A 22,273-nucleotide genomic window follows, 5' to 3' on the forward strand; every position below is an offset into this window, starting at 1 on the left:
TCGCGCTCTTTAGATCGTGGTTTCAGGAAGGCATCCATCTCAGTCAAGTCGAGCAGCCACCTCTACTTTTTTTAGTATACCAAAAAAAGTAAATTGGGTGGTTGTTACATTAAAAAAGTCTAACTTGTAATTTGAACACAGTAATTTCATGTTTCTATGAACGTAATTAAATCATGAAGAATCTGTACGAAATTCAAAAACTTAATTTGTTCTTGTTGAGACGACATGATACAATCTAGTAAGAGTGGTTAGTTGCTGAACTCATGAAATTCACAAGATCGCACAAGATTTCAAACTGCAGGAAAATCACTGGAGTTATAAGAGGCAGACAACTACACACGCACCACGTGCATGCTATTGCTATTTATTGTGGATTATTACAAAAACAAAAAAATTCTGCATCAAATACAGGAAATCATAGCTTTCCTACATTTCCTAGATTGTTGGCATGGTGGTTAGTGCTGTTGCTTCACAGTAAGAAGGTCCTGTGTTCAAATCCACATTCTGGCTAGTTTGCAGGTTTCTCTCTGGGTATTCTGGTTTCGGTATGAGGTTATTAGAGTTAGGGTTAACTGGTAATTCTAAATTACCTGTGAATGTAAGTGTAAATGGTTGTTTGTTTCTATGTGATAGACTGGTCAGCTGTCCAGGGTGTACCCTGCACCGTAACCTATCACTTCAGGGTTGTTTCACAGCCCTCCTGCAACCAGGATAAAGAAGGATGGTAGTTGTTGAAGACCCATTCAATTTTTATGGTAACCAGGATCAGGACTTTGTTGAACATTATGTAATATGAAGACAGCAAGTAGTATTTAAGTGACCAAGTAGTATTGGGGTAAAAGTTATTGAATAGTGTTGAAATAAAATGACAAAATTGTGAAGGATTAAAATATTCCAAGATCTCAACATACTTCATCTGAACATGTTTCAATCGCGATTTATGAACACAAAATGCACCGGTTTACTGAATATGAAAAAGTTGTGTTGATTTAACTCAGTTGTTTAAGTTTCTGCCAAAGCAAAACATTTGTGTGCAACCAATGTCCACTATTGAATCAAGTAAATCCAACATGGCCTTTTTTTCAGTGTAGGAAAGCAACTGTTACTTAAATAACCACTCATTACAACCAAGCCAGACAGAAGAGCATCTCTGAATGTATGACATGCCGAAACCAGAAGCAGATGGGCCACACTGGGTACCACTTCTGTCAGTTAAGAACAGGAAACTTAGGCAGTGGTACTAGTAAGTACTAAACAAATTGTCTAATGAGCGCATATATGAATCCTTTAAACAGAATCAGGATTTTTGTTCTTATAGAGCTCAACATTTACCTTTATGACACATTGTGAACATACTATAACGATCAGAACCTAGATCCAGAACTGTTTTGCACTTTTAATTTATCAGCTAATCAAAAAATAATAATAGAAAGATCACAAATAAGAAAACATTTGTCTCATTTCCACCTGTGTTAAGTCTTTGGTGATCACTGTTAAATATGAAGAGCAAAACTGACCTCGTTGTTGACCAGCAGCTCTATTGGAGCTATAGATGCAGGGGGGAATCCCTGCTCCTCGTCTCTGTTCAGGCCCTGTGCTATGTGGCTGGTTTCGAACAGAGCATCTTTGATGAGGACAGACAAAGCTCGCAGGATGAAAGAGGCAAAAAGATTCATGTGGATGTTGTTCCTCATGCAGTGGAGTTTCCTGATGAAGGAGAAGCAACAATCATCCAAGAGGTAATCTGTTGGTGTATCAATCATCTGGTTTTGCTCTCTTAAAATGTGCTTGAAATGATTTAAGGTGTAAATGATTATTACCTAAAGAATATGAGGATGCCAAGAGCCAACACTAAAGCCACCAGGGATAAGGAATAGCCCACCGTGTACATGATCCGAATATGGACATAGTACTGCTGCAGATCAGAGCTCACGTTTGTTAAATCTTTTTCATTTTTATTTTTTATTTATAGTAAAATTAGACAAAATTTCTTTATTCTTTAGCTTCTCTCAGCTATATCTAATGCTTTCAGATCAAATAGAATAAAAAAAGACTATTCTTACCAGATGTGGTGCTTGTTCATGAGAATCACACTCGCTGGTATTATATGTAGTCACCCACTGGCCATTCACATCACATTCCTGATACACCACGCCATGCTGAACTACGCACACACACACAGAAACAGACCTCTGTGATTTACTGAGAAGTCCAGTCATAGGCAGCTGTCCTTCTCTGCAGGGCATTTTAAGTGACCTGGCATGAGCATGTCTGAAATATTGTGTATGGCCAAAAACTCACACATCTCTTACCTTTACGGTGCCATGGCAAATACCACGGGCATGGCACAACAACAGTAGTGTTAGGGAGTCCATCGGGCCAACAGGCATAATTGTTAAAAGTCCTGTTGCACACGAGGTCTGTGATTAAACAAAAAAAAACCATAACATCACAATATATATGCTGAGAAACCACAGACTAACCCTGAGAGTCTAAAACTTGCAGAATGTAGTAAAAATTAATTATATATTATATATTTGGAATGATTGCTGCTAGTAGCTATTATGTAAACATCAGGGCAAGTTAGCTTGACTTCAGAGTCCTGACCTCCTACTTACAGTATATCACGTCTTCAATCGTGTTTCAGAACAGAGGACCAAAACAACATTAACTATACGGAGAGATGGGTGTTCGTGAAGTGATGTATAGGCTAAGCTGCTCTTACGCTAATGGAGGGTGACAGGAAAGGTATGTAAGTGCTGCAAAGTGGTGTGATTTTGCATGCAGTGTGGGAAGCAGCCTTTCTGAAAGTTGGAGCAATCTGCTGCACTAACCAGCGAGCATAAAACATGATAACGGTCTTTAATGCGACTGAAGGGTAGCGTTTAGCGTGTAGTTAAACATTTTGCAGATGGGAGCTGCTTTTTACTAAGCATGAGCAGAAAGTGAGCATGGTGTAGTAAATGTATGACTGGAGAGGAAATCGCTGCCGCCTCATGGACTGGTGAGCAAGCTGTTACCTGTTCTGCAACATTAAAAGGCTTTTCTCAACAATGTGTTTGCAAATCATACAAATATCTCTTACTGTCGCATTTACATTGCTCCGAAATGTTGCATATTTTGCTGAAGTGGTTATAATTAATAGTTTTGCATTAAAAGGTTATAATACCTTTCTGTTGGTTCACTGTCATAGCCCAACTCAACTCTAAAATGTCTGCTTTGAATTCTAAAGAGCAAACTATTATAGTTACCATCTAGCTAATGTGTTTACTGAAGTAGTTGCTCTTGAGTTTCATACCCCTTAGCTACCACGGCCCCTTTATATTTATTTCATTTAGCCTGATGGAAAAGGACCTCCCTATTCCTTCTCCTTTTCCTTCATTACAATTGCTTTAAAGTCTCTTTGTGCTGGTTTCATCTTTGCCTTGGGCTGTCGGCGTTGTGTTCATGCCTAAATACTAAGAGAAAGATCATATGGGACGCCTAGCAGAGGCCCCAGTCCGTGAGATCTTCAACGCACACCTCCGGCAGAGCATCACCAGCATTTTAGAGGGAGACTGTCATGGTCCTGGGTCGTGTGACCCAGTGTGTTATGCTTAGCCTATTTTGATGTTTATTATTTGTTTAGGTTCTCTAAGGTAGTCCAGCCATTTGTATATATCACCCCTGCATTACGTCTCCCTTGCCCTTCGTGTGTTTATGTCTGTGTGTCTTGTACTGTCAAGTTCATGCTGTCAGTTATGTCACCTCCCCCTGTACTACGTCTCCCCGGTTCATGTCTCATGTTTCCTGTTTTACTTTGAAGGCCTGCATTCACTGTCAGTGTATTCAGTTTTACTCCTCCTGTCCTGTCGTTAAGTTCATGTGTGTCAGCTGCGTTCCCATGTGTGGTCACTTCCCCTGATCATCCCTCATGTGTATTTAGTCTCTGTGTTTCATACAGTCTGCGTCGCGTCGTCTGTGTTCCCACCCTCCCTGTTTCCATGCCTGGTCTGTTGTCTTCCAAGCCATAGCCTCATCATCGTTTGTTCCCAGTTCAGGTTTCTGTTTAGCCACGTTATCCCTGCTGTATTTGTACACCTTGTTTTCAGCCATATTAAAGGCTCGCCTTCTGTTAAAGCTCACTCCCGTCTGCTCACTCGTGTTCGCACCTGGGTCCATTACACGCATTCTCCACTCGGTCCGTCACAGCGGACCGTGACAGGAGACTGGGGACATTGTCCGAATGGACCATGTTCAGCATCTCCATTGCTGAAGCTGCTGCATTGAGCTGCGGCCGCAAGGTGGTTGGTGCCTGTCATGGTGGTAACCCCTAAACAAATGGTGGATTCCAGAGGTGAAGGGAGCCACCAGGCTGAAGAAGGAGTCCTATCGGGCTTGGTTAGCCTGTGGGACTTCGGAGGCAGCTGACAGGTACTGACAAGCCAAGCGGAATGCGTCTCGGGCAGTGGCAAAAACTCGGATGTGGGAGGAGTTCGGAGAGGCCATGGGAAAAGACTTTCGGGCTGCCTCGAAGAGATTCTGGCAAACCGTCAGGCGTCTCAGGAGGGGAAAGCGGTGCTCTACCTGCACTGTGTATAGCTCTGGTGGAGCGCTGCTGACGTCGACTGAGAAAATTGTCGGGCGTGGAAGGAATACTTCAAGGACCTCCTTAATCCCACTGACACGTCTTCCGATGAGGAAGCAGAGTCTGGGGATGAGCGGGTTGACCCACCAATTTCCGGGGGCGAGGTCACTGAGGTAGTTAAACAACTCCTTGGTGGCAGAGCCCCTGGTGTGGATGAGGTCCGCCCTGAGTTACTGAAGGCTCTGGACATTCTAAGGCTGTCCTGGTTGACACGCCTCTACAACGTTGCGTGGAGATCTGGGGCAGTACCCCTGGACTGGCAGACCGGGGTGGTGGCCCCCATTTTTAAGAAGGGGGACCGGAGGATGTGTTCCAACTACAGGGGGATCACACTCCTCAGCCTCCCTGGGAAAGTCTATGCCAGGGTGCTGGAAAGGAGAGTTCGTCCGATAGTCAAACCTCAGATACAGGAGGAACAATGTGGTTTTTGTCCTGGTCGCGGAACACTGGACCAGCTCTTTATCCTCTCAAGGATACTTGAGGGTGCATGGGAGTTTGCCCAACCAGTCTACATGTGTTTTGTGGACTTGGAGAAGGCATTCGACCGTGTGTGGTTCTGTTGGCTTCATCGGGTGATGGCCTCCAGCTCACACTGGAACGGTTCGCAACCAAGTGTGAAGCAGCGGGAATGAGGTTCAGCACCTCCAAATCTGAGGCCAGACAGATTTTAGTATACTGTGATATATTATGCTCTTGTCACTTGCTCAGAGTGAAATATTATGGCGTTATTTTTGTGCCACTATTCTGAGCGCACGTAAAAAAAATTTGAGGGTACTTTAAAAAAAAATTGCAGGTGCAAGTGTTGCATTTTGAGGAGAAGTTTATTTTGAGCAAAGAAAAGCTACATTTCAATGAACAAAATTCATTGCTGCGTGCAAAAAATGTATTTCAGTGTTATTGATTATCTATACACACACTCAATAGCATCCTCTCTCCCTCAGTTTTTGCGTTTGCGCTCGCTTGCAATGTGTTGCTTGTACTCTCAACATTTCTGCCCGTGCGTGTTCAACGCTTTCTGTACACCGTTATATTTGTGCCACAAAACCAGCCAATCACAGACTTGGATGCAACAAAATCTGATTGGCTGTTTTGGTCTCCAATCAGCTCAAAATGACGAAATGCAATATCCCAGAATCCATTTCGTCCCAAACTCAAATGAGGCAGTGGAGGAGGAACACAGAGTGGCGGAGTTTGAAATATTGCTCTTTCTGGGTCACAAAATAAACTTTTAAGATATTTTCATGCGAGAATGGTGCTGTGTGAACTTCAAATATCTGCTCGATTTATCAAGACATCACATATTTGCAAAAGTGCTCTAACGTTTTTGGAAATGCCTGTTAAATTTTTTTTACGTGCACTCAGAATAGTGGCACAAAAATAACGCCATATAAAACTGGATGATATCTCCAATGAATGAGTAACACTTAGAAACTTTTGGTAAATGGTGCAGGTTGGATTTTAATTGCAGTGTGAAAGGGCCTAAAGTTAAAATTAAATTACAAGTCTAACACAGTGTTTAGCTCACCGGTGCTTGGTGGATCTTGGCTGTTGTTGCGTTCACACTCTTTCCTGTACAATTCCCAGCGCTCCGTCACCTTTTGCAGGGAAACAACAGCAGAAACCTAAGGAGACAATAACAGCAACACAATTAAAGAAAAAATATCTGGAAGGTCTGTTTTCCTGGAGACTTACGGATACATTTCAACCAGATAGACATGAAGAATACTGAGAACATGAACCTCGTGCAAAGCAACTGGCCAGCTGACGTTCATTTGTTTCAGTTCACTTTATATATACGGTAGCTGTAAACAACTGGTTGTCATACTGGAGATTTAATCAATCAAAATAAGACCTTGTCACACGATAATACTGTACTTACGCTACTGTACAGAGTGTTTAGGTTTCTGTAACTCTCTAAGACAAGTCTTAACTGTGAAGGTCATTGACTAATATATATATATATATATATATATATATATATATATATATATATGTAGATAGATAGATATTAGTCTGTATGTGTGTGCTTTTAAACATGTTTTTGGACTCACCTGGATACTGCAGGAGACAATGAGCACTGCCAAAAAGAGGAACAGCTGTGACATCCCTTATTTCTGCTGTTGGTGCTGGGATGGGATACTGCAGAGCTGAGAAGAGTTTTCACTTCATAAGGGGGCTTATCTACACTGGCCACGGTGCCTGGATGACACAGAGACATACAATTCATCAAAGCTCATTGCAAACACATTGCTGTTAATGAGGCTCAGCTTGGCTGCGCAAAACAAGAGAACCACAACAGGAAAAGGCTGGGCCATATCGTTCACACTACAATTACACCAAATTTAGAAGGTATGCTGGCAAGGAAGTAAAATAAAAGGAGAAGTCTTATGTCTTTTCAACTTGTGTTCTTAACGCTCAAGAAGTGTGGAGAGGAAAGGAGTGCTTATTCATTCAAATAGAGCCATGGTCCACAAAGTTTACAGCTATACAAGACAGACCAGAACATCATCGGGCCAAAAAACCTCCAGGAAATGCTGTTTGTCCCTGCAGTGAGACAGCTGCATGTAGTCAGTGATTCTGCTGGCAGCTGTCCACCTTCTTGCTGAAGCCAGCGAGTATTTGGTTGAGTGTTTGTCAGTGTGTGCCAGAGGTCACTCACCTTCGCATCGACTGCCATAACACTCCCGAGAGATTTGACTGAAGCCGGAGAACGGAACGAAATCTGAAACGTTTCTGCAAAAAACACCTTGACCATGGAAACATTTTTGGCTAAAACGTTTCAAATTCCATTCCGTTCCAGTCTTGCTGTGGATAGGAGGACGAGCTCGTGATGTTGTGTAAGGAATTTTTCACAAACGAATGTAGGTATTTTTTCAACAGATAACAGCACAATGACAGATGAACAGTTTGCAATGTTCTTGGGTGGGAAAGCTTAATTCACGAGTTTTTCAGTCTCTGTTTTGACTGAAAATGTCATCGAGCTTCTAAAATCTGGGGTAAACAGCAGCTTGGAGGTTCCAGTCACAATCTTAATATCCACACTATCAGACTTGATCAAATCTACACCAAGGCCTTTCTTAATGGACTGCTCAGTGTAATAACTACTGGAAACAATTAGCATTAGCTGCAGTACAGCCTCACTGATTGCCATAGGCACTGAGAGATCAGAGCTACTCTTGTCTGGCCTGACATCAGGTCGTGATTGTCCAGCTCAAATCATAGCGCTGACTCTTGTACCTCTGACAGCATCAGACATGTTCTGATTTCAATTCTGTTTTTGTGTTCTGGTGGCTAAAAGACCCACAACGGTGACATCCCATCACAAATTCTGGCATAGGTCATTTGGAAGCAGAAACTACAGGCATATCTTCAAACCATACTGTACTTTAACCTCTGCTCTTCCAAACATCTCTACTGTAGGCATCTCGGGTAAGTTCTTACCAGACAGAGATAATGAGCGCGTGACATTTCAGCACGTGTCCCGCTGCACCGGAGAGGTTCAGACCCTGGTCTTCCTTGTGGCTAAAATGTTACGCCATGTGTGACAGTTTTCCAAGGGTTTCCCTCTTTCACAACCTATCTCTCACTTACTCTCTGACTCTTTCGCCAGCCCGCGCCACTCTGCAGCTTAGCAGCGACTGGGAGCAATGATTAACCAAACTGCAGGAGTGGGAGTGAGGGTGCGTCAAAGCAAGAGGGTTTACTACAGGAGAAAAGATTCCTAAACCTGGCTCCTGACCCCTTTTCTATGTTGCGACACTAAACATTCCAGCCATTACACATGTGTGAAGTTGTGAGCTGAATTTGAAATCTGCCTCTCAGACTGAGAGTATGCATGGACACCAAAATATGATATTTCATCATCGCTTCATGACTAAAAGAAAATAAAAACTGCCTTTCCTAATTATCCTTTAGATGACTTCTATAACAATCTCATTGCTTCTGTTTCGGGAGTCCAGCTGCACAGTTTTCCTTAGTATTTAGTATTTATTTTTAGATATAATAACACCGAATGCCCCACAGCTGAAGACAAAACAAGACTCTCTCGATAATGAGCATTCACTGCCTTTTACGCTCAAAAAGCAATGCTAAATCAGAGCACTGGAGGATTTTTAAGACACAACCTGAGGACATAAGTTCACAGAACTCCCTTTCTTTATTTGTGCACATTTGTCAAGTACAATGTGTCTGCTCGGATGCCTTTAATGCAGGATGAGGGGAATCACGTTGGCCATTCGATGGAAGCTCAATTGGAACTAATGGGCTTCGAGGTGTGAGGCTAATTAGGCTTCTATATTGTGCTGTTATGATAGCCTGCCAGATCTACAGTACTGCTGCTCCCACTTAGCTTTTTCAGTCCATTGTTGCTTCAGACCAATCAAGGTCCTCTGAAACATGTGTTGTTAGACCCAGTGGTTCCCTGTTCCAGGAAATAATCTGGAGCTTTAAACACTTTTGCTGCACATTTGATGTATGAGGTGAAACAACGGCTGAGAGTCAAGCCTTCCAAGCCAGATGGCTCTCTTGAGATGCTTGGGTCTGCTCTCTTTAGCTTCATCCAGAAACAAGTTAGCAAGCAATAATGTTTCACCTCAGTGTCTGAAAATTATGCAGCACTTTTTTTTCTTTTAGATAAATACTTATGTTTAATTTCCTCTTAGACGACTTTGTGTTGATTGACCAAATGCTAAACAGATGCAAGTGTAACCTAAGAGGTTATTGCCCCTTTACACACACAGGATAGATGGCATCATGTTTGAATCATCCTTGGTCACTTATTTATGTTTGCGAGTGGAAGAAATACATTGAAAAACATAAGTGAATGACGCAAATCACCTGAATGTCCCAAACAACCTAAAAAAACCGCTTTGTGTTCAAGTGCACATTGGATGGCTTAATACAATGGCCAGTAACAATTACTGTTGTTTGTTGGAGAGTGCTTACCTTTCATTTGATTACATTGTCTGACAAATAAAATTACAAAAGAGTATGCATGCATGAATGCGGGGCAGAGGGGATCGGCAAGGATTAAAAACAAAACTCTCTGAAAAACACAATAGCTGTCCAGCTCAGAAAATGCCCCTGAGCAGCAGTATATCATTCAGCTTTCCAAACGCACAGGCACTAGTGGGAGTAAACACTAACTGTCTGACATCATCCAAATCCGACAGCTTTCCTCGCCACAGATGAGGTCTGGGTGCAATTTAAAAAATATATGATGGAGAAATATCTTTGTTTTTAAACTGTCAAACAGCAAAAACAATCAAACACATGCTTATTAGAGTAAATGTGTGATATGTTCTCCCTGCTTTCCATAATTTAACAAATTTAGCTAAAAGGCTAAAGCGCATACAGAAGACGTTACATGCTTAGTGTTCAGGCATGAGAACCCTGTTATCTGATAACAGGGTGTTCAGGAAAAAAAGCATCGTGCTGCAACACGCTCTTTTACTTGTTTGGAGCAATCGAGATACTGCCTAAATCTACGCATCGTGCTCTGCTTGATTTACCTGATCTTCAGCATGACAGCATGCTAATCTGTTCCTGTGTAAAACATCAAATTCAACAACATGATTATTTCCCCGCTCTGATGTTCTGCAACCATACACATGCCACTGATTGCACAACAGTGGTTATGCATTTCAGTTGTTTTTCTGACCTTTTAAAAAATGTCTGCTTTCTCTTCAGCCACAAATTTCCGATGCTTCCCAGGAATTCTTTCGAAAAACAACACAATGTTTTCATCTAATTGCACATTGAGCTGGCACAATTGTTAATAGCTATTGTCAAAACTTTCAAAGTATTTCTGGAAGGTTTGTTTCTTAGTTTGCAGAAAAACTCTGAATATATACAAATCATGAAGACTTCAAATACAGTGACAGTTACATTTCATTTAAGCCTGACTCAGCAGGACGTTTATGTTGACAGACAGTTTCCTGTTCATCCTCTACTTTACCAATAGGAACATGTCAAATAAAAGCAGACCCGACTAGATTCTTATTGATTTAAAAAAAAAAAAAATGCTAAAATGCCGCCTGTCAGTGCACCACCGGCAGGAGGAACGTAGTGCTGGGGAGTGGCCAGGGATGGAGACCGGCCAACTGATCCCCGGGAACCAAAACTAGTGATTGGGACACGGAACATCGCCTCTCTGGAGGGGAAGGAGCCTGAGCTAGTGCGTGAGGTTTAGAGGTACCAACAAGATATAGTTGGGCTCACCTCATCAAGCAACTCACCTCAAAGGAGGGGGTGATTGGGAGAAAAGGCTTTCCAGGTCTGAATCCGAGCAGTGTTCTGTTAATGGACATGGTGTTTCTCCATAACAAACTGTCAACTGATCATCACCTCATGGTGGGTTGCCAAAATGCTATAAAAAATAAAAGCACCTGGGTTCACACGAGAGCCCTCCATGCAATTCTGTCTGTGAAATTTCAAAAGCAAAATATTCATTTTTTCCAGTTTTTTTCTCAGTTATTTTGTGAAGGAAAAGTAGCTTACTTGCAGTATGGATTATGTTCAGTGGCACAAAGTGGCCATGGGATGCATTGCAGGTATACATTGCTTAATTCTAACACCATATTGTTGTAAAGGTAAGCTCACAGTTTTGTTCTGAGCTGGCATCAGAATAGCAGCTGTGTCTCAAAACCTTTTTTCAATTACCAGAGATCAGGACAGACATAAACTAACAGGTATTTCCACATTGACTGTTTGGCACAGTACATAAACCAGCCAGATTTGCCACTTTTAGTCTGAACCACAGAAGAACTTTGTTATTTCCATCTGCAGTTGTTTATGGAGGAGGTATGGCTCTGTTCTGAGAGGTCTCTTTCATGTACATGCATGAGAGCCACAACTAGACCTGAAAGAGACACTTTCAGGTCTATTTGCGGCTAGTTGACACTAGAAAGCTTGCGCTGATGTGGAGATGGGTTGCAAAGAGGCTTACAGAGAATATGCATTACAGTTGAGAAGCATCAGTGTCATGGTCCTGGGTCGTTGACCCAGCGTTTTGTGTTTTGTGATTATTTCCCTCTGTTCTAGTTATTCTGTGTCCTCCCCCCTTGTGTCCGGTTCGGGTTCTAGATTTCCTGTTTTGTTCTGAAAGTCTGTGTCTGTTGTCATTGTGTTCAGCTTGTGTCCTCCAGTCATCATGTGTATTCAGATCAGCTGTTCTTCCCTCCTGTGTGCGATTACCCGATTACCTTGTGTGTGTGTGTGTGTGTGTGTGTGTGTGTGTGTGTGTGTGTGTGTGTGTGTGTGTGTGTGTGTGTGTGTGTGTGTGTGTGTATATAGTGGGTGTCGGTCTGTGTTCGTTGTCGGCTCGTCTGTGTTTCTTGGTATCCTGGTCCTTGGTCTGCGTCTCTCTGCTCCGCTCTCCGTTTTGTAAGATTTCAGGTTTGCTCTTTAGTTTCTCCCAGTTTAGGTTTGTCATTACTCATGCTTCATTGCCTGTTTTTGCCACTGCCACCGTGTAAATAAACTTCACTCGTATCATCAGTTTGCTGCATTTTGGGTCCTCCTTTTCCTCCACTCCACACGGCTCACTCCGCCAGCCGTGACAGTACGAGCCGACCAAACATGGACCCAGCGGCATCCGCACCTCCCGAGGAGCTTCGGGAGGAACTAATTGACTCTGTTTCCAGGTTGGTTAACCTATGGCTCGAGCATGAGGGGGAAGAGTGTCTCCGCGCTGTAGAAGCCAGGCTACAGCAGCTCATCTCTGCTCACTCCTGGCTGCTGGACTCTCTTCACCCGCTCGCACAGGACTTCATACTCAACGAACTGCACCTTCACCCACCAGCCGCTACCGCTTCCCAACTCAGCCCGGCGGCGAAGATTTTGCCCGGCCCGCCGGAGGTTTTGCCCGGCCCGCCGGAGGTTTTGCCCGGCCCGCCGGAGGTTTTGCCCGGCCCGCCGGAGGTTTTGCCCGGCCCGCCGGAGGTTTTGCCAGGGAGGAAGCGACGATCGCGCCGTCGGCGCATCACCCCACAGCCGAAGACTAGGACTTTGGAACTGCCAGCTGTGCCATCGTTGTCACCAACTCCTCCTGCACGACAAGTTAAGTCCATCCAACCCGGAAAGAACTATTTTTCACCTGTTCATGTCAAGCAGAGAGACACACCACATAATATTGTAATCAGTCCTCAAAAGCTGGCCAGCCCAGAGACTGTGACACACTCCAGGGCCTCCCCAGAGGCTGGGTCCCAGCCCCCGGCCGACTCTGGACCCCTGGAGATTAAGAAGCCAGCTGAGGACTGTATCCGGCTGTCGCTGCCCGAGCTGGGTCAATGCTCTGTGCAGCTGCAGTCTGCCTTGTGTTTGCCAGAGGCCCGTGTGCCTGCTGGTTCTGACCCGTACCTGCCAGAGGCCCGTGCGCCTGCTGGTTCTGAAGTGTGCCTGCCAGAGGCCCGTGCGCCTGCTGGTTCTGAACTGTGCCTGCCAGAGGCCCGTGCGCCTACTGGTTCTGACCTGTGTGTTCCAGGGGCCCCGGTGCCCACTGGTCCAGAGACTGTTTTCGCTGGGGGGCCCGAGGAGCCCGTCCAGCCTCCTGCTTCGCCTGCTGGGGGGCCCGAGGAGCCCGTCCAGCCTCCTGCCTCGTCAGCTGGGGGGCCCGAGGAGCCCGCCCAGCTTCCTGTCTCGCCGGCTGGATGGCCCGAGGAGCCCGTCCAGCCTCAAGACTCGTCAGCTGGGGGGCCCGAGGAGCCCGTCCAGCCTCAAGACTCGTCAGCTGGAGGTTCAGGAGAACCTAGCCAGCCTCCTGCCTCGTCAGCTGGAGGGCCCGAGGAGCCCGTCCAGCTGCCAACTGCAGCCTCATCATCCTCGCCAGCTGCAGCTTCATCCACGCCACGGGCAGCAGCAGCTTCTTCCACGCCTGCAGCGCTACAGTCTCCGGCTTCCACGCCGTCGCCTGCTGCAGCCTCATCATCCTCGCCAGCTGCAGCCTCCGAGCCTTCATCCTCGCCCGGTGCAGCATCGTCATCTGCCTCGCCTGGCCCGGCTGCAGCATCGTCATCTGCCTCGCCTGGCCCGGCTGCAGCATCGTCATCTGCCTCGCCTGGTCCGGCCTCCGCTTCAGCTTCAGCCGCGCCTGGACCAGCCGCTGCTTCGGTCTCGTCTGGTGCTGCGACGGCCACGCCACCTTCGGGTCCCGAACTGCCGCCTCGACATCGGCGGTCATCTACCAGGCCGCTGGTGGAGCGTCATCGTCAATATGGACGACCTCCTAGACGCCGCCGCTGCCTTCCGCGCGGTCGGCCTCCAGACTTGTGTCATCGTCGCCATTGCTGTCCGCACGGTCGGCCGCCTGAACGGTTTCCTCGTCGCCGCCGTTGCTGTCCGCACGGTCGGCCGCCTGAACTGCCTCCACTCCGCCACCGCTGCCTTCCGCTCGGTCGGCTTATGGATCTACGTCGCCGACGTGGCCGGCCTCAGAAGATGAACTGTCCTGGACTTCTGAGTTGTCAGCCTCCGGGCCGGCCTCCTGAACTGTGTTTTGTTCTCGTGCTCCAGCATGTGTGTTTTTGTTTTGGACAATTCTCTCGGTTCGCTGGAGCTTGTGTTGGTCCCTCCGTCCTGGGCCCCCGCCGCCCGCCCTGGGTTGGTCGTCTGTTTTTGTTTTGGGCTGTCTGGAGCCAGCCCTTGGAGGGGGGGTACTGTCATGGTCCTGGGTCGTTGACCCAGCGTTTTGTGTTTTGTGATTATTTCCCTCTGTTCTAGTTATTCTGTGTCCTCCCCCCTTGTGTCCGGTTCGGGTTCTAGATTTCCTGTTTTGTTCTGAAAGTCTGTGTCTGTTGTCATTGTGTTCAGCTTGTGTCCTCCAGTCATCATGTGTATTCAGATCAGCTGTTCTTCCCTCCTGTGTGCAATTACCCGATTACCTTGTGTGTGTGTGTGTGTGTGTGTGTGTGTGTGTGTGTGTGTGTGTGTGTGTGTGTGTGTATATAGTGGGTGTCGGTCTGTGTTCGTTGTCGGCTCGTCTGTGTTTCTTGGTATCCTGGTCCTTGGTCTGCGTCTCTCTGCTCCGCTCTCCGTTTTGTAAGATTTCAGGTTTGCTCTTTAGTTTCTCCCAGTTTAGGTTTGTCATTACTCATGCTTCATTGCCTGTTTTTGCCACTGCCACCGTGTAAATAAACTTCACTCGTATCATCAGTTTGCTGCATTTTGGGTCCTCCTTTTCCTCCACTCCACACGGCTCACTCCGCCAGCCGTGACAATCAGAATACTTCCAGGTAGCCTCATTGTTGTTCTGGCCTGTAGTGAACAGTAACCTTCAACAGCAATGTTATAGTAAAACTAAGTTTTTAAAGTGTGTGCTAATACCACAATGTCCACGGTGCACCCAAAGCTGCAACACAGATGCCACAAGAGCATGCAGCCGCTCTGTCTCTCACCCTTAAATGGGTGGTTAAAAGGAAAGGTCGGGTGAAAAAAGCAAAAGGCTGGAAAAAAATGGGGTCAGTCAAGGACCAGGTCATTGAATAAGACTCACACTTAGACTAGTTGTATTGGTGTATTGGTGTGTGTGTGTGTGTTTTACTCTTTTGCTTGATGCTGGAATATAATCTCCGTTTAAAAAGCTGTTTTGTGTGTTTGGCCTTTTAGATTTGTCGGTGTTATTATTGTGTATTGATAGTCGGTCTAAAGTTAATTTATAGATCTTGCATACCTTGAAAATCAGAGTTCAGATTACTTTTGTAATGTGGATAACTTCCATCCAAGGTGAACATACTGGACACATTTCAGTGCAAAACTGTTGCCATTCAGCCATATTAATGTAATGTAAACCATCATTCAAACAGTCTAAAATGAATTCTGATAAAACGTTTTAGGTGTAAGGTCATGTTAGCAATCGATTAAATTTTAATTTCAATTTAATAATTTATTGGTCAAAAATTGACAAAAAATCCTTAAGAACTATTATTCTTAAAATTGTGATATTTATTGTCACCATACAGAAATTAAAACTATGTCACATTTGACCTCTGAACTCCCCTTCAAGGTCAAAAACATACAAACATTCTTAAGGTTGTTATGTAACAGATCAGATAAGAATGAATGTACAATGTTTCTGAATAAAGAGTTTTCTTTTTGGAAAACAAACTTGATATTATTAAATTAAATTATAGATTTTTATTACAACACATTTAAACAAATTTTAATAAGCATTCAGATTAATGCTACACATGTACCAAAACCACCTAAATAAATCATAACAAAAACTCAAAATGATCTCAAGAATATCACCGATCTCCCCTCAATTCAGTTTCTGAACTAGATTCTGACAGATACAGACATAAATAAAGTGAAAATTTGGCAGTATGACAGCATTAATCAACATATTTTCCAGTCTTAGTTTCTATGACCAGACAAGCCCACAGTGCACATCAACACCTGCTATGATCGTCACCAGCTGGATGTAGTCTGAGTCTTTATTTTCTTTATTTAATCTTTATTTTCAGGCCATGGGTCTGTTTTTGTTAATGTGTGGCCTAAACACACAGCAAACAGCCGCTGTAGAGTCCTTGCTCAGTAACAGACGCATTCATGTGAGTAGTCAGCAGTGTTATGGAGTCCTTTTAATTTTGCTGTCATTCTAAGTGAAGCAAGATGAAGACGGCCTCTCTTAGTCTCTTGACAATGTGCAAAATGCTGCAATGTCTCCCGTTAGTAAATCTCTGGCAAACAGCACGAGGCAGAGGATGCATGGGGGTAATCTTTTGCTTAGCTTGTCACTGCTTTCAAATCAGTCCTGGTGTAGCCCTTCACTCAGTTTGCATCTGCTAATTTAAATGGGCTTCGCGAAGTGTGACTGATGAGAATCTGTGATTTTATGTGAAGACTGGAAAAAAGGAAAGCTGCTGGTCTTTGATTTTCTGGAGCTCCTGCCAAATGACTTTGCTATTGACGCTATAAATTTAACTAAAAAAAACCCCAAAAAATAAAAAAGAAACATCTTCCAACTGCACTGCAGCTGTGCTCCAGCAAAGCACCACCACTAAACAAAATGAATGAAAACCATTTGTTGTAAATGTTACTTTGACTGAAAGACATTAAAACAAAATTGGAATTTCGTATCCCAGTGTCGACCTCAGTTTATTCTCTGTGCGCTGCATGAATGTGAACGTCACTATATGGTCAACTAAATCCAGATGTTTAAGCATCACAAGTTCTGTGGTCTCACAAATCAAATATCCCGCCTCATCATAGCCTAATTCAGTCTATCTGACCTGTTAGGTTTGCCGATGGCACTGCGCGCTGCACCTGTTCACTGTCTGCTGCTGTTTGTCTTCCTGAATGGTGATTGGAAAACGTGTCATGTTATCATTCATCACTTTTCTTTAACAAAAATCACATTGCCTCAGTGAATATAATTACTGTGTTTTCATGAAATGGATCATAAAACATCCCACCGCTGGCTAACTCTGCTTTCCCATGCGTGCCTTTTTATTATGTGTCAAAATGTCAGCAGAACACTGCAGTGCACTTAAATATGCAAGTCAAATGTGCCAGCAGGAACACTATGCAACTTTTGTTGAAGCATCAGTAGACCTCTCACTTTGTCCTGGAGATAAAAAAAAAATACAAAGACGGGAAAAAAAAGCTCACTTCCTTCAGGTATTTGATTTATCCAGATCTCCAGATGTTTACAGCAATACCGTGCACATGTGTAAAGATGAGGATGTAGCGTGACGTCTCAAACACATATTTTTTGAGCCTCTTATTTCTACAGCTCTGTAAAGAGGTCAACCTCTGAACTGTTACACATGTTTGTCGGGGACCCTGTTATAATGAGACAGTGGCCCATCTGGATGCATCTACAGGGACCTAGCAGCTGGATGCTCGAAGCCTCTTCAGCGCGTTGGATATTTGCGTGTTTTGGTAAACACTTCCTGTTTAGAGGCTACATCGGCTGAATGTGGGTGGGAAACAATGAAAAATGATTGTATAACATCTGATTCGTACCTGTGTTTTGTGTGTGTGAATGTTTGATGTTTCGCCGTGCTCTACAGGAGCATGTGTGTGGGAAGCGTTTTGCGCTGCCTGGGTGCTGTGTCGTACACACTTTTATGAGGTGCAATGGACCTACGAACTGTGCCCGCTATGAAGCAACAACAGCCCTGCAGGGAGCCTTTGATTAGCCATCGCCATCCTACATTGTTTCTGCTGTGTTTGTTTGAGCACAGGATGAGTTTAATTCCCAAACGAAGTTTAACTTTGGTGCATATTGTTCACCACAACGCTGCAAAAATGTATTTTGTTTATTATCCAGTTCATAATCCTTTAAATTGTTAAATGTAAGGGAAAGATATCGTCTTACTTAAAATGGGAAAGAGCAAGCTGGCTAAGAAACAGTGAGTCACACTAAGTAGTGCGGTTGTTCATTTATATGAATAGTGATGTCTCTGTTTGCCAGTGGACAGGATTTGTGTTGTTAAATTAGCATTATAAAGGCAATAGAGATGGTGTTTCATTTTTCTCTTGCTTTCCCTTGTGTACTCTGGCAACTGATTGCACCTTTATAACATGTGTCAGCAACAATAAAAAGCTTATTGCAGTACAATATTTGTGTAAACAATTACACGGAGCTGCAAACCTTCATGCGTCCTAAATCCTAATATGAATGATTTTGATATATGGACAATAACGCCTTTAATAAATCAGTCTAACTCTGTAGCTACCATCAATCTTCCTCTGATTCTTGCTGCTAACTGCTGCTAAATCACCTGAATTATGTAATTAATTTCAAGTTTAGTAGTTCATCCCTCTCAGTTTGATTTCACTTATTTCACTTGAAACAGTCAAATTAGGTGATTGTCCAGCTTCGGCACAACTCGGTTTCCTCCTGGGAGGACTTCTTTTGTGGCATAACCAGACAAGCCTGTGCTGTTCATCACAACATTGTCAAGATTTCCATTACACAAAGCAGAGGATTATGTTGATCATGAGCCAAGCCTCGTGGCAACTCCAACTGCGCTACAGCTTCTTACCACAAAATGAACAATGATTAGTTTCCTGAGATTAGAAAGCTGATTTTAAGACGACAACATAATGACAGCCCAACAGTGTTGCCACTTAGAGCAGACAGCAGGAGCAGGACTGTGTTGATGCTATCTGTGGTTTCAGCTTGGCAGGAATAACACTGCGTGCGCTTCAGTCTCGGACAGCACTTAGCTTATTTGTCTCTGCCCGTGTACTTGCTGATATTCGGTGACCTAGCTGGCACAGAAATGCAGGAAAAAAGATTTGGGGAAATATCAACATCATTTGTACTTGCGGCTCTGAATTGAACTCACTGTTTTTGTGGTAACCCACCAACTCCAAGTGCAGATTCAACGTTTATTTTAAATACATGCTTTTTATTTTTTTGCATTATAGACGTCAAATAATTAGAGCCAGGATCGGAAAAGCGGTAAACTCAAATTTTCCTGAATGCTGCCGGTAATATTGTGTCTGTCTGCATGCAAATATCAGTCGACAAAAACGCTGAGGTGATTAGTTCAAGCACATCCAACTTGCGGGTTGAGGTTCAAGTTACAGGAATGTCTACTTAAGTGTTTCTACTTTCTGCAACTTTATACTTGTACTTTATGAGATTACAGAAAAATGCTGTCATTTTCTGCCACTATATTTATTTGGTGGTTAAATACTTGTTACTGTCGTGGTTCCCCGTGGCTGTGGAGCAGGGAAGAACTTCTGTGATCCTTTCTTCTCTTAAAATAGCCATGAGAGTTTCAGGCCATAAATTTAGTCCAGTTATATCTATCAGTTTTGTTAATTTACAGCTCTCAGGACAAGCAGACGATTCAAAATCAGCTTGGCTCTTACAGTCTATTTCAGAGTTTTCTGTCAGCTGTAGTACTACAAAAAGTCCAGGCTCTTCTCTGGCTTCCTTTACTTTAAACCTTCTTTTTGTGTGACCCAGATTTCCGCTATATGCCAGCGAGCCCACTGCTAATTCTGTCTGTCAGCAGCTCATCTCACAAGTCTTCAATCTGCAAGCCCACTTTACACCAGCAGCCCCAGTGTTTTTCACAGATTACCAAGTGAGCCTTTCATCTGCTCTGTTGTTTTGCATTTGAGTCTGAATGTTTGCTGACTTAATCTGATATCTAAGTTGCTTGCATGTTCACACGGGTGTTCACTCAGGTTGAAGCTGAGAGAAATTATATAAATGATATCAAGAAGGTTTACAGTTTTGTAGCTCAGTGCAGCTCAGTAAGCTGCAGATGCATATTTCTGAAAAAAACAGCTCACATAGCAAAAAAAAAAACTGGTCATGCAATTCCCCCAAGAATAAAAATAAATGCCTTATAAGATTAATAAATCTCCCTGTGATGACATGCAAAGCAGTTGGCTGAGATTTGGAGTAAACAATCGAGAACAGAGTAACGCGAACACAGCAGTTCCACCTGTCAACACTTGCAAGTTAGCACTTGCACTTCAGCTGTCTGTGAATAGAAAACAAGCCTTTCTGTGACCTTTACCAAGCACATTATCTGTGCCAAGACTGAACACTGAGAATGTTGTGGTGTCCGCAGCCTTTTATGTGAAAGGGATGTGGTTTTGATATAGAGTGACACTGCTTTTTTCCCCCTTCTACTGTAAAAGTCAGGATTAGTACCAAAACAAGGATTTGCATGCACCTCTGTGTCTGTGTCTCACTCATCTTAAATAACTTTATCCTAAGTCAAATGCACACCTAAAGTACTTGTGTAAAAGCCCACCTACCCTACACAACATGTTGTTGTTAATGTCACCCACTCTCATAGGCTGAGTCTAGGAGTCGCAGTCAATCCTCAGCCCTTCACAAACAGTGAAGCCTCTCATCCAGCTCATTAGTCTCCGATTATCCATTACTACACACATCTTCACTATCCAAAACATTGTTTCTGTATGTTTTAGTTTGTGGACTATGGATGATAAAGGCTGAAGTTCAGGGACAGGAGAAGCTTAACAAACTAACAGTGTTATCTGAGTCAAAACCCCATGATAAGCCCACCCATTTAAGTTCAATAAGTCCAAAACACACAAGAAGCAAGTATAGCAACACACATACTCATGAAGCAAAACCAAAATAAATAAATAGCTACTGGACAAGACTAAACTACGGATGGAAGGGGGGTTTATATGTGAGAACTTCAAAGACTGCTCATGATAGATTGTACTGTTTGGTAAGCTAATGAGATTGTAAGAAAACCCAAATAGACTGCATATATGCAGTCTATTTGCATATATCTTTTATATATAAAAGATGTTGATAGCCATCATAACATCACTCACTGGTTTTGTATTATGTAGCGTTTTGGCAGCAACTATGTTCATGTTTTGGAAAAGTTACCATATTTGGAAAAATCGAGTACTAATTTTTCAGGAAGCTTGGCTACCAATCTGCACGAAATCTGCAAAACAAAAACATATACAAACTTCTTCAACAGTCCTCATAGTTGCAGCAAGCCATGTTATCAAGGGAAAAATATCCAAAAATAGGGCCAAAACTATTTTTGTACCAAGTCACAAACTTGACTTTTGGACATTTTAACATGGGTGTCATGAACCGTGGGCCTTTAGAGAAACTGCAGAGCGTGTAGGCTCAATTTTTATCCCCAGAAGCTGAAGCGTGGAAAAAAACACTCGAGGACAAACAAGGAATTGAGGGGAAAACACACAGAATGGGGACAAGGGACAGAGAGACGAAGAGAGGCGGGAGAAACACAAAACATGCAATGTAAGATTTACGCAATGAGTGTTTGACATCATCCTATGGTGTCTCATGGACATATGCCCCACATGCAAACGTCAATTTCCTATGCGATGCTTAATGCTTATGTGAGAAAACCAAATAGAACCACTGAATTATGAAATCACCTGGGTGACCATTAAACTGTGGGCCCCTTGGATTATACATTCAAGGATCTGGTCTACATCGAGCTCTTATGGATGAATGCAAGCAGTGTTTATGTGCAGTAATCCTCTGAGATCCCCTACGCTGCTCTGTCACTCTGCCATCAGCCTGGAAATTATCATTCTGCCATATGCAGCCCAGGACAGTAGACTCCATAAAAAGCTACACTGAGACTCTCAAGCCTTATTTAGACAGGCAAAGGCAGTTCAACCCAAATTAAGAAAAAATAACATCAATTAATGAGGGAGAAGCTGCTGGGAAAGAGGTCATACCATGTGCTCAGAGCCTACTTAGACTTGAGATATGTGAAAAGTATTATAAAAATGTTGAATAAATGCAATACTGTGCAAAAGTCCTAAAAAACCTCTAATTTCTTTATATTTTCCAAGTAAAACAGGAAATAGGTATATTAAAACACACAGAATTATATGGAAATACAGTATACAAGGCAAAAACTTTCTACAATTTTTAATGAGCCTTGAAAATCAATATTTGGTATGACCACCTGTATTCTTCAACACTGCCTGAAGTCTCTTAGTCAAGTTTCCATCTAGTTTCTTGAAGGTATCTTGGGGTGGCTATAGCTCAGACGGTAGACCAGGTTATCTACTAATCAGCAGGTTGGTGGTTCTATCCCTGACTGCATGGCTTTGGACAAAGTGCCCAAAGTAAACCCAAGTTGCTCCCCAATGCATCAACTGGAGTATGTGAATGTTACAGAGAAAACAATTTACTAGGAAAAC

The 22,273-nt window shown here is 43.5% G+C and overlaps 2 protein-coding genes across 2 annotated transcripts in view; one reads left to right on the forward strand and one right to left on the reverse strand.

The window, feature by feature from the left end:
• Positions 1-22,273, reverse strand: part of gcgra (glucagon receptor a) — a 52,799-nt gene that overhangs the window by 8,115 nt on the left and 22,411 nt on the right. The window contains exons 2-7 of the mRNA XM_085404148.1: positions 6,679-6,826; positions 6,153-6,249; positions 2,313-2,420; positions 2,064-2,164; positions 1,821-1,915; positions 1,518-1,707 (exon numbers count right to left, since the gene is read on the reverse strand). Coding sequence (XP_085260274.1) covers positions 1,518-1,707; positions 1,821-1,915; positions 2,064-2,164; positions 2,313-2,420; positions 6,153-6,249; positions 6,679-6,732 — 645 coding nt within the window. The 5' untranslated portion in view covers positions 6,733-6,826. The remainder of the gene's footprint in view (positions 1-1,517; positions 1,708-1,820; positions 1,916-2,063; positions 2,165-2,312; positions 2,421-6,152; positions 6,250-6,678; positions 6,827-22,273) is intronic.
• On the forward strand, positions 12,206-14,804 carry LOC146671785 (uncharacterized). The gene is made up of 2 exons (XM_085404147.1): positions 12,206-14,534; positions 14,573-14,804. The coding sequence occupies exon 1, from the start codon at positions 12,206-12,208 to the stop codon at positions 14,342-14,344; it is 2,139 nt and encodes a 712-aa protein (XP_085260273.1). The 3' UTR covers positions 14,345-14,534; positions 14,573-14,804.

The sequence above is a fragment of the Rhamphochromis longiceps genome, linkage group LG4, assembly GCF_057381845.1.
Source record: "Rhamphochromis longiceps isolate RC_006_pf linkage group LG4, R_longiceps_female_GT1.1, whole genome shotgun sequence".
NCBI classification, from domain to species: Eukaryota; Metazoa; Chordata; class Actinopteri; order Cichliformes; family Cichlidae; genus Rhamphochromis; species Rhamphochromis longiceps.